This window comes from Vicia villosa, linkage group LG7, assembly GCF_029867415.1.
Source record: "Vicia villosa cultivar HV-30 ecotype Madison, WI linkage group LG7, Vvil1.0, whole genome shotgun sequence".
NCBI lineage: Eukaryota > Viridiplantae > Streptophyta > Magnoliopsida > Fabales > Fabaceae > Vicia > Vicia villosa.
The window spans coordinates 99,915,724-99,928,120 of record NC_081186.1 but is presented as its reverse complement, the minus strand read 5'-3'; the positions used below and the strand labels follow the sequence as shown (position 1 = coordinate 99,928,120).

The following is a 12,397-nucleotide window of genomic DNA, read 5'->3' as shown; positions in this document are numbered from 1 at the left end:
TCATTCTGAGAAGAAAACTCGTTGAAAAGGTACATTCCAAGAAGAAAACTCGTACTTAGCCAGAGAAGCTCGTATTAGGACTTAGCTTCTCCACAGGTGATACCACTCATCAATGCTTGGTTTCAAGTTTCAAGGTTTAACTCTCCTATATATTAACTTAGTCAACATTTCCTCTTATATTCATGAATCTAAGAAAACATCTTGTCATTTTTTATTTTGAAAGTATGATATTAACTTTGTTTCAGACATTAATTTAAAAGTAATCTTGCAGGATAGAATAATGAGATAAGAATTCCAACAATTGAATAAGGCTCAAATTTTATAGATAGAATGGTAGTTCGCGAATGGTGTGACTCCATGGAGTATTATAAAGTCATAAAATGGTAACTTAAAGGGAAATGTTACATTAAGATACAATGATCACTTTTCTCCCTAACAACTTTTAATATCGGATGCATACTATCGTTGGTTGAAAGTCTTCAGAAGGCATTTCTTCAAGATGATTAGGTCATACCAGATTTGGTTTGCTTTCCATAATCCCCAACTTTTGCATAGAATGCCTTTGCTGGTTTTCAATCTATTAGGATGATATCTTTCTTTTCATGTCTCAATTTTTTTTGAACCGCCCTTTCAGGTTTTCAGTCCATCGAGATGCTCATTTTTTTACTTAGTCTCCCTTTCGGGTTTTCAATTTTTTGAGCTTTTATTTTTATTTTAGGCGAAGTATTTCTTGACCATCCATAGTTATAAGAGTCATAGCACCACCAGAGAAGGCTCTCTTAACAACATACGAGCCTTCGTAATGGGGAGTCCATATGTCCCTGTGATCTAGTTGGAAAGATAGTATCTTTTAGAGCACGAGATCACCTTCTTCGAATCTTAGAGGTCTAACCTTTTTGTCAAAACGCTCTTTTCATTCTTTCTTGGTATAGCTGACCATGACACAAAGCGGTCATTCTCTTTTCTTCTATTAGATTCGGATGGTCATATCTGGTCTAACACCATTCAACCTCTAATAAATTGGCTTCTATTAAAATTCTCAGAGAGGGAATCTCAACCTCTAAAGAGAGCACAACTTCCATGCCATATATCAAGGAGAAGGAAGTTTCCCAGGTTGAAGTGCGAACTGAAGTACGGTACTTATGCAAATAAAATGGGAGCATTTCGTGTCAGTCCTTATAAGTCACAACCATCTTCTGAACAATCTTCTTGATATTACGCGCGTTTGAATGACGAGAAACGCCGATTCATCTGGCGCGACCGTGCATAATTTTGTGAGCACCGCTCAAAGAATTCGTTAAAACTCGATCTTCGGCTCAAAATCTGAACAAGCATGTGTGACGAAGAATCGAAGCTAACGAAATTTCCGAGAAAATGCCACTGGAATGGACTTTATACGATAAAAATTGAAGAAGTTATGAATTTTCAATCATGATTCAACTGGGGAGAAGATATTCCACCGGGGAATAAGGCTTCTGAAACAAGGAAATGGCATTGAGATGCGCTCTGGTGAGAAGATGAGGATCTTGGGACGAAGAAAATCTCATCTGGATGTACTCAGCTGGGGAATGAGAATCTCTCACTTGGCTAGATCCGCCAATACGCTGATATGATGCACTTGAAAGGATGTACCTGCAAAGTAAACCGATGAAAATGCCCCAAGATATAGCATAACATCTCTGCCTGCCATCGTAGTTACACAAAACTTCGAAGTAAATTCAAAGGTTTTATCATTTCTAATGATGTATTGTAAAAGCAATGCAGTTTTCATATGCAAAGTTTAAAACAAACTCACGACGTTTTATGCAAACAAAATAGTAAAAGAAAACAACTTTTTAAGATGAAAAGATCTTTATTAATTGATATGAAAATGCCCGAAGAAAGGCGAACACATTTAAGAAGAAATTCCTAGTAAAAGGTAACTGCACGTTGTTGAATACAAGACAAATGGCAATGTGAAACAGATATCCATTGGTTTCGATCCCGCTATCACTTTTATAACCTTGACGCTCTCATCCCCTTGCTTTGGAAGACCGTACTTATTAGGATTGATCACTGCCCGATTTGATGACTAGTTGATGTAACATCACAGAACTTGTGGACCCGACAGGGATTTGTGAGTGCTTTAGGGATTTGAGTTACTAGTAACGCAAACTCAAGAACACAGAGTCTTGCTTATCCCTCGGTATACTAGAAAACAAACTTTTTACCGAAAGATTACGACGATCTTCAAAATGCTGGAAATTTTCAGTGCATAATTGGTCGATGGTCCGAACATATGAAATCTTGGTAATAATGGCACGGAGCTCCAGTTAAATTTTTGAGCGAATCTGACTAGCGGATTATGAGATATGAATTTTCTGAGATCCGAAACCCTATATTCAGTACCTTTTTTCTCTATAAAAATCCAAGTAATTTTCCAATTCGACCACTTTCCTCAAATAAGTGGCTTCCGAGCCGAACACGAAAGTTATAGATATCGTCGAAACAGTCGGGCCACGCGGGAATTCAGCTCATATGACTTTCCAAATAGGACTTGCAAATTTTCTCGTATTCCCATTGTTTAAACCATTCTTCATGTCACACTTCCTTAGAACCACAAGAACTCTTTATTGTTTTTTCTTCAATTTTTGAATGACGAAATAAACGTCGTTAATAACTTATAGCTCAACTAAAGAAGGCAAATTTTGGGGTGCAACAGTACCATCTCAATGGACTTGGCTAAAAGTAGTATGTTGAATGAGGAGTTGAGGTGTAAGTCACAAGGTTCTACTTTCCATTCCGAGGTGTTAGTTACTGAATTAAAGGGAAGACATCAAAGTAGAGGTTCAAGCAAACGCGGTACTTCACGTGGTAAATCACAAGGAGGCTCTAATAAATTCTCTCATATTGAGTGTCATCATTGTGGAGAAAAGGGACACATAAAGAGGTATTGTTGTAAGTTGAAAAGGAAAAACAAGAAGAAGAACTACAACAACGAAAAAAAAGGAGGGTAACAATAATAAAGATGTTGCTATTGTTGATTAATTCTTTATTATTTGTGATAGTTGTGTAAATAATGTCAATCTATCATGTGATGAGATGGATTGGGTTGTTGATAGTGGTGCTTCCACTCATGCAGCCTCAACACGTGATCTTTTTTCAACTTACGAGATCAGTGACTTTGGGGTTGTTTGTAATGGAAAAAATGGGCAAGCTAATGTCATCAGAAGGGAGATATTTGTGTCAAAACTAGCAATGGGACTACTCTAGTTCTCAAAGGTGTGAAACACATTCCGGAACTTTGATTCAATCTTTTGTCCGTTGGAAAGTTGGATAATGAAGGATATGATAATTATTTTTCGGGCAATGAATGAAAGTTAAAGAAAGGCTCAATGCTGGTTGCTAAAGGAAAAAAGGAATTCGAACTTGTATGTCGTCCAACTTGGGGTTTTGAAGTGTTACATCAACACTTGTGACAATGATAGCTCATTTGAATTATGGCATAAGCGTTTGGATCATATGAGTGAAAAAGGTTTAAGTATTTTGGCTAAGAAGAATGTGTTGTATGGTGTTTCCAATGTAAAGTTGATAAAGTGTTCACATTTCTTGACGGGTAAGCAAAAGTGAGTTTCATTTATGTCATCCAAACCAAAGAGGAAATCGAAAGTGTTGGACTTATTACATTCTGATGTGTGTGGTCCAATAAAGACACGATCACTTGGTGATGCATATTACTATTTGACTTTCATTGATGACTATTCTCGGAAAACATGGGCTTATACCTTGAAGGAGAAAGATCAAGTGTTGGATACCTTCAATTCCTTTCAAGCATCGGTTGAAAGAGAAACAAGGAAAAAGCTCAAGTGTATTCGAACCGATAATGGTGGAGAGTATATAGGAAATTTTGACAAGTATTGTCAATATGAAGGTATACGTCATCAGAAGTTTCATCCAAAGACACAACAATTGAATGGGTTAGCCGAAAGAATGAATAGAACTTTGGTGGAAAGGGTGAGATGTTTATTTTCTCAATCAAAGTTGCCAAAATACTTTCGGGGAGAAGTATTGAGCGCGATTGTACATCTTTTAAACCTCACTCCATGTGTCTCGTTGAAGTTTGATATTCCAAATCATGTTTGAGATGTCGAAATTGGATGAGAAGTTAAAGAAATGTGTGTTTGTTGGGTATGGACTTGATGAGTTTGGGTATCGGTCCTTTGATCAGGTTCAACGGAAGCTTATTTGTAGTCGTGATGTCGTATTTATAGAGGATTATACTATTCAGGACATCGACAAAGTTGAGAATAAAGATCCTATTTTTGAAGACGAAGAAATGGTTGATACGAACTCAGCTACTATTGCTCCTACCCCTATCACTTTCGAAGATGTTCCAATTGAAAATCAAGGTATGGATTTGAATGTTGATAATGTTTTAAATCCTAATGATATTGTTGATGTAGGTGCTACGAAAGACGTTGTTGAAAATGAGGTTGATCAATAGGTTGAAAGTGTTGAGCAACCAATGGGTTTATTGGATTAAGCAAGATGAGTGTACATCTCAAAGAAGATACAAGGCTCCTTTGGTGGTAAAAGGTTTTAAACAAGGGGAAGGTGTTGATTTTGGAAAAAATTTTGCTCTAGTTGTGAAAATGCAATCTATTCGAGTGATTCTTGTGCTAGCCGCTAGTCTTGATTTAGAAGTAGAGCAAATGGACGTGAAGACGAATTTCCTTCACGGTGATCTACATGAAGAAATTTACATGGAGCAGCCAGATGGATTCCCAGAGAAGGGCAAAGAAGACTATGTTTGCAAATTTGTAAAAAAAGTCTTTATGGTTTGAAACAAGCACCTCACCAATGGTATCAAAAGTTCAACTCAGTGATGATTGAATATGGGTACAAGATGACCAAGGTAGATCATTGTGGGTTTTTCCAAAATTTCTCTGAAGGTGATTTCATTATTGTCTTGCTTTATGTTGATGATATGCTAATGGTTGGAAAAGATATTTTAAGAATTAAAGAGTTGAAGAATACTTTGAGTGAATTTTTTGCTATGAAGGATTTAGGAGAGGCTTGGAAAATTCTTGGTATTAAAACTGTCCGAGATCGAAATGAGAAGAAGTTGTACTTGTCACAATAAAAATATGGGAGAAATTCCTTCGAAGTTATAGTATGGATAAGGCTAAAGCGGTGAGCATTCGGCTTGCTTCTCAATTCAAGCTTAGTCATAAACTATGTCCATCTACGGATGAAGAAAAGTTGAGTATGAAGAATATTTTGTATTCATCGTTCGTTGGGATTTTGATGTATGCTATGGTTTTCACAAGACCCGATATTGCTCATGATGTGGGAATGGTGAGTCGTTATCTCTCAAATCCGGGAAAAGATAATTGGGAGGTCGTGAAGTGGGCGATGAGATATTTGCGTGGCACTTCGAATTTGAGACTAACTTTGGGATGCAAGAAGCCTATGTTGGTTGGATATACAGATTTGGATTTGGCCAGAAGCTTGGATGATCGAAAATATACTTCGGGATATACGTTGATTTTTGCTGGGGAGTCGTGCTTGTCAATCAAAATTGCAAAAACGTGTTGCACTCTCTACTACCAAAGCCGAGTTTATAGTCGTCGTGTAAGCGTCAAAAAAGTTGTTATGATTGAGGAAATTTATAATGGAACTTGGCGTGAAACAATAAAAGTATGTCTTGTTTTGTGATAGTCAAAATGTAATTTCACTTATCGACGAATTCCTCCTTTCACTGGAGGTCGAAGCATATTGATGTTCATTATTATTGGATTCATAATGCATTAGATTCCAAGTTCATGGAGCTTGAGAAATATTCACACCGATGACAATGGTTTGAATATACTGACGAAGGTGCCTAGGGGAAGTTTGAGTTTTGTTGCACGGTAGTCGGATTGGTGTTGCCCTCCAACTAGTCAGTCAGGGGAGTTTGTTGGGCTTTCTCTCCTATTTGGAGAGACCTAATTAGATGTGGGTTAGTGGCTCATGTGTGTGTAAGCCTTTGTTATCACCCAACAAAGAGAATTAGGTTATTCATTCATAGTGTGAAAGAAACAACAAGAAAACTTAGAGAAGAGTGAAATTCCGCAGCCCCAATTCTGCACAAATTAGTCCCAGAAATTTGAAGCTTATGCAAAATCCAACGGTCGGTCAGTCATGAAATTTTGACACAACATTCATGACTTATAAGAGCACATTCTGAACGATGGTGATTGGATTCGGAGCTTTCTAAGTCGGTCTGTCGAGTCCATCTTTGAGGTCAAAATATCTAGGTGTTTTTGAGTTATTATGTCTCTTTTGATTCTTGTTGTATTCCAAGATTGATTGCAAATCTTGATGATGTTGATATATACCTCTAACTAGTATTAGAGATAACTTTGTTTGTACCCATTGTGATTATAGTGGAGACTTTAAGTGGCTACGGGTTCCGTGGTTTTTTACTCCTAGTTTCCTATCCAATGTGGGACTATTTCCCCACTTACTCACACTTGCATTATTATTCTAACAATTTCAACGGGACACCTCAAGTGTGAGTCCACAATGCTTCTCCTCACACTTGTACCGTCGTTGACACCTTGCAACGGGACACCATTTCCTGGGCTTTTCGATACAAGTGAGTCGGTCCCATTATTATTCTAACAATTTCAACGGGACACCTCGAGTGTGAGTCCACAATGTTTCTCCTCACATTTGTACCGTCGTTGGCACCTTCCAACGGGACACCACTTGTACCGCCGTTGACACCTTGCAACGGAACACCACTTTCTGAGCTTTTTTTCAATACAAGTTAGCTGGTCCCTTTCTCGAACCAAATGCTCATGATACCACTGTTAGAGGCAACAATCAGGGGGTCAACGATGGAGCATTTTATATTTGAGAGACACACCACTTGTCCACCTAAAACCTTTAGGTGATAGGTGAGTGAATTCTCGCACTTATAAATGTTCAAGTCTCTCACACTTGCATTATTATTCTAACCGTTTAATGTTTTTTTCGTTGATTGTCTCTAAGTTACATGTGATATTTGAGATTTGGAAGCATTTGTCTTGTTGAATTTTTTCGTTGAATTTGTGATTTCCTCCAAACATATGTTTCATCCTATATATAATTGTTTATTTGAGAATATCAATGTGGTTGTTGGCCCATCAATATTACACGTTAAATTATCTAATATTTGAGTTTTGAACTTGGAGTGAGCCGTTCATCTCAAGGTACAAGCAAAGAAGCTATTATACCACAAGGATGTAACACTTAAGACAATATCACCTCTTGGTCTTGGTCTTGGTCTTGAGCAGCTGCGAGTATTTCATGATTTTTTTTTTTCAAGTTCCTCCACAACCATGAATGGAAAAACACTCCACATTTTTTAGCATTAACAATTGTTGTAATTTTATGAAAATCATTTTTTTTTCCTCATCTGCATATAATCATCGAATAATTGATGAGGTTAAGTTTATAAAGACTTGGAAACAGGAATTTGCAAGATTAATGTCTCTTAAATGGAATAAGAGGCACTGTCACCTCTTAAAGATTGACAAAGTTGGAGTTATTTTTTTTCTTACAAGGGGCCTATCATAATTCTTTTCATAAGAAATAAGTTTGTTTCCCAACAGAGATATTGCCTAATCTTACCGGTAAAAAATTGAGCCAAAGTCTTCTAGTGATCTTATATTAGTTTACAAGAAGTTCTTAATTTCAAAGAGTGTGTCATTTGAATGATCTCATTTTTATTAAAATAAGGAGTTAAAAGGTAGTGCACTAGAGAGTGTAAAATAATTTTACACTGTCATCTAATAAAAAATCATTAATATCTCATATCATTAAAAAAATTTAAATAAAAAAATATTTTAATTGAATATATGGTGGTGATTATTTGACAGTATAAAAATATTTTATGCTATCATGATCCATTTTCTCTAAAATAAGATATGCATAGCATGTTAATGTTATAATTTAAAGAAAGATGATCATGGAATAAGTGTAGGAACAGAAAAAAACAAATTCCCTATGTTAAAAGGATGTAGTCAATTATCTATGTTAAAAGTATTGTGATAAATAATTTTTCTAAAAAATAAGTTGATCTTGAAAGTTGAAACACTTGCTTTTCAATAAGTAACTTTTTTTGGGTGAAAAAAAACATCAACCTGGTCAAAAAAACTCTTGCAAAAAAATAAAAGAAAGAAACATCAACATCATTTAATAATTATAATTATATTATCTCATATTATATGATTGCAATTGAAAGTCAACACTCCCACAAATCATTACTTTTTTAATATTTTAAATTTATTTAAATCGTTACATCTCTTTTTCCCTGGTTTGTATAAATAATAAGATATTATATTTTTCAAAATTATTTATTTATTTATAAAAAAATTAAAACAATTAATTTTACAAAAAAAATTATAAATATTAATAATTTTGAAATTATTTTCTACTTAATATTTTGTTATTATTTTCAATTTAATTTTTTTCAGTAAAAACAATGTATTATATAGGAAAATAGCTGTATTTTATCTTTTATATGTTTTTTATTTAATTTCTTGTGAATATTTACCTCTACTTTTTTTTGGAACAAAGAGACTAATAAGTAATTAAAATAAAAAATATACTCTCTTCTTCACAAATTATCACAAATTATTCGAAAGTTAAGCCATGTCACACCAATTAAAATATAACGTAATTTTTTTATAAATAACAATAATTATATAATTTTATTGTATTGTTCTATGGAAGAGAAATTAAGAGAATTGAGGAAAAAAACTTAATAAATAATAGAAATTTAAAGAAAAATATTAATATTGTATTAGAATTTAGGATTGGTAGAGTACATTTTTTAAACTTTGGCTATTCATTTATTAAAAGGTGGTATTGACCAAAAGAAAAGCAAAAGAACATGTGAAATTGTAAATATAATTACCGACATAATAATATATTTCTTCTTTTAAAAAATATAATTATATTTCCTTCATATCCAAATATCCATGTATTTATTTAGTATTAATTTATATTTAATGAATACACTTTTCCTTCTTCATTATTTTATGAAATGATATACATACCTTCTTATTTCTATTTACAAATAAATTTGACCATTGTACTTTATTTAACAATTAATATAGATTAGATATATCATCAATTTGAAAAAACAATTTGAATTATAGTAATTTACAAAATTATACTTTTTTCTAGAAACAACAATTATTTTTTATTATATAAATAAGTATTTATGAGTTTGGATTCAGTTTTTGTTCTTCCAATTTGACCATTTTATTTTATTTAACAATTAATATAGATTAGATACATCATGAATTAAAAAAAAAATTATTTATAGTAATTTACAAAATTATACTTTTTTTAGAAACAAAAATTAATTTATTATATAAATAAGTATTTATGAGTTTAACAAACAATGGGCTGATTCAGTTTTTATTCTTCCAATTTTTATTAATTAACTAATTATGGTTTTTTTGAGATCATAAATAAACATTTAGTTAATTAAAAAAAGGTAGATTAATTAACTGATTATTAAAAATTAATGGACTAAAATTAAAATACACCTCACGGGGAAGTTATAATCCAACAAATCATTTTCTGTATACAACTTGTTAATAGAGCTGTTTCTCCATCTTTATCCCTAAAACCCAATTAACTAACATTGACCCTTTCTTTATAATCTTGCTTTCTCTTAATCTAATCATTAGTTAATTTCAAATTGAAATTAACACTCATTCAACAAAAGGACAAAATCTTCTCTTTGAATTCTCCATCATTTTCATATCCTCTAGTTGTTAACACAACACAATCAAAGAAGAAAAAAAAATTATAAAGCCTAAAACGGTGTCGCATAGAACGCGAAAAACGGTGTCGTATAGAGGAACATAGAAGAGAAATGAGGTGTAAGAAACACTTGCCGGATATTTCCAGCACCGTCGGCGTTTGCGCCTCTTGCCTCCGTGAGCGCCTCCTGAAAATCGTCGAGAGTCAGGCGCAACCGTCGCGTGTCTCTGTCTCGGAACCAAAACTTCCGTCGTTGGAGCCGATTTTTCCAACGTCGGTTTCTCCGTACGTTGCACACCGGAAATCAGATGATCGCCGGCGAGAGGTTTTGTTTCATAGTACACCGCAAGGTGGTCGTGGATTATCCGCCGCGTGCGACGGAGCAACGACGCAATCTTCCAAGAGAAGGATAAGGAAATTCTGGATTCTGTCAGATTTGTACCGTCCGAGATCTAGTAAGACGGAGAATTCCTCTGGAGAATCGTGTGAACCGTCGTCTTCGGTTTCTCCTCGTTCGTTGACGTGGCTATCGGCGATTCTCCCTGTCCGACGGCAGAACAACCGCGTTAGCGATCAACGGAGGTGCCGTGAAATGAATCGGGGAGCAACACCGGTTGATAAGGAAAATTTCGAAGGACGGGATCAATCGGAATTAGGAACCTCGTTGGAATCTTCGCCGTATAGAAATAAGACGACGGCGGTTACCACTCGGCGGTCACGGCTAGGTTACGCCGGAAAAAGCTTAGCGAGCATGGCGTTGTGTTTGAGTCCGATGGTTCGGGCGAGTCCGAACCGGAACTGGAGTAACCATAACCATAAGGGGTTTTCGCAGGAATTGGGTGTGGGTGGGGTGCAGCATATATCCACTGCAGCCTCAATGTGTGCCAATCGATCAAAGAAGCTTGTTGATCTGGGAAAAGTTGCTCACAATCACAAACGTTGATTTTATTTACCTTTGATGGAATTTTACCGTGGTAATTATTTTTTTATTTGCTTGTATGAGTTATTTCAATGTATTGTAATGTACATTCTAAACACAAAAAATTTGAATTTGTATTATAGTAGCATTAACATTGAGGTCCAAATTAATTGTATTAGTATGATTAATGGATAATAATAATAATATAAAAAAGTGTTATTGTTACAAATTAATTTCTTGGCTAATAGAGTAGCCTTCCAGAGATAAGTATTTGTGATTATTGATTCGAGATCAAATCATTTAGATTACATATTTGATTTACCTTATCTCGATTATTGATTTAATTCAATGAGAACTATAATAGTGTGTTTCAATGAGATCGGCATGATTGTGATTTCATTAGAATTCTTGAGATGTATGACACTTTTATCTATTAGATTTGAATTCAACTTGATGGTGTTAATCTATGAAATACGAATACTAAAAGCACGATGTCGATACTGAAAACACGATGACTATACAGACATATCAATATCGATAATAATTTTTAAAAAAAATTCATGATGATGATAATAGGTGTTGATTCATTTACTTTGCTGATTGTTATGGTTTGTTGCAAACATGCAAAAATATGTTTGATAATGTCTTTAAGTTTGTTAACTAATTTTGTTCATTGTTGGAATAGAGAATCAACAATGTGGAATGTTATTGAAAGCTTAATATCACTGTCATGATTTTTGCAGCTCTGTGTATTTTTTTCAGATTCTGAATTTGTAACAGGTAATAGTTTGGAGCAAATTACTTGTAACAATATTGTTCATATTGTATCCAGTGGAAAAAGCCTCAATTTTATAAATGTCACGAGTAAATAAACAACATAGTGGAGTAATTAATGGTGCAATTAATTTATCTTAAATATATAAATATAAAAAAATATTTTTGCTATTAATGATATATAATTTCATTCAATTGTTCCATTTTAAATTTTATTGAAAAAATGATTGTTGTCATTTTGGATAAAAACAACTTTCATTTTATAAGAGAAGTGATATTCTTTTTTTTTTTTTTTTGATACCAAGAGAAGTGATATTCTTAATATCAAGTAAATGTAGAAGAGTTACTCTAAATATTAATTATTAATTTTTATTAATTTAACGATTTTAATTAATTTTTTAAATAAAAAATATTTTCAAAAAGAATTAAATTAAATAATCAATCAAAATCGTTAGATTAATAAAAATTAATGATTAAAATTTGAAATAACTCTTCTATCCTTACTATTGGAATAAAAATATCTCTTCTCATATTATAAAATTATTTTCTTTAATTTATATTTTTATGAAATATTTTTATATCATTGAGTATAGCTATCAAGTTTTATAATGACTTGAATTTGGAAACCATTACAATTTAAGGCGAATCCAATGTGAACCTCTAAAAATGATCTAAAGATAGAAATTTATCATTTATAGTAAAATAATTATAATAACTTTTTAATTAAAATTTAATAAAATAGTCATTTCTGTTTGTTGATCTTATCGATATTAGATTATATATACTTTGTTTTTTCTTAAAGTAGAAAAAAATATATGTAATTAGTAAAAATTTGCGTCATATTTAAAATCAAATACAATTTCCTATAAATATATAAATATGTTTTGACTTAAATATAAATATATTTTGACTTAAATA

General features: G+C 33.2%; 1 protein-coding gene across 1 annotated transcript; it reads left to right on the top strand.

Moving 5' to 3' along the window:
* Positions 1 to 9,898: 9,898 nt before the first annotated feature.
* Positions 9,899 to 10,729, top strand: LOC131619823 (uncharacterized). Its single transcript, XM_058890874.1, has one exon. The coding sequence runs from the start codon at positions 9,899 to 9,901 to the stop codon at positions 10,727 to 10,729; it is 831 nt and encodes a 276-aa protein (XP_058746857.1).
* The last annotated feature ends 1,668 nt before the right edge of the window (positions 10,730 to 12,397 follow it).

Excerpts from the sequence above, each read along its gene's own strand:
- LOC131619823 (XM_058890874.1), top strand. The coding sequence starts at position 9,899 with ATGAGGTGTAAGAAACACTTGCCGGATATTTCCAGCACCGTCGGCGTT.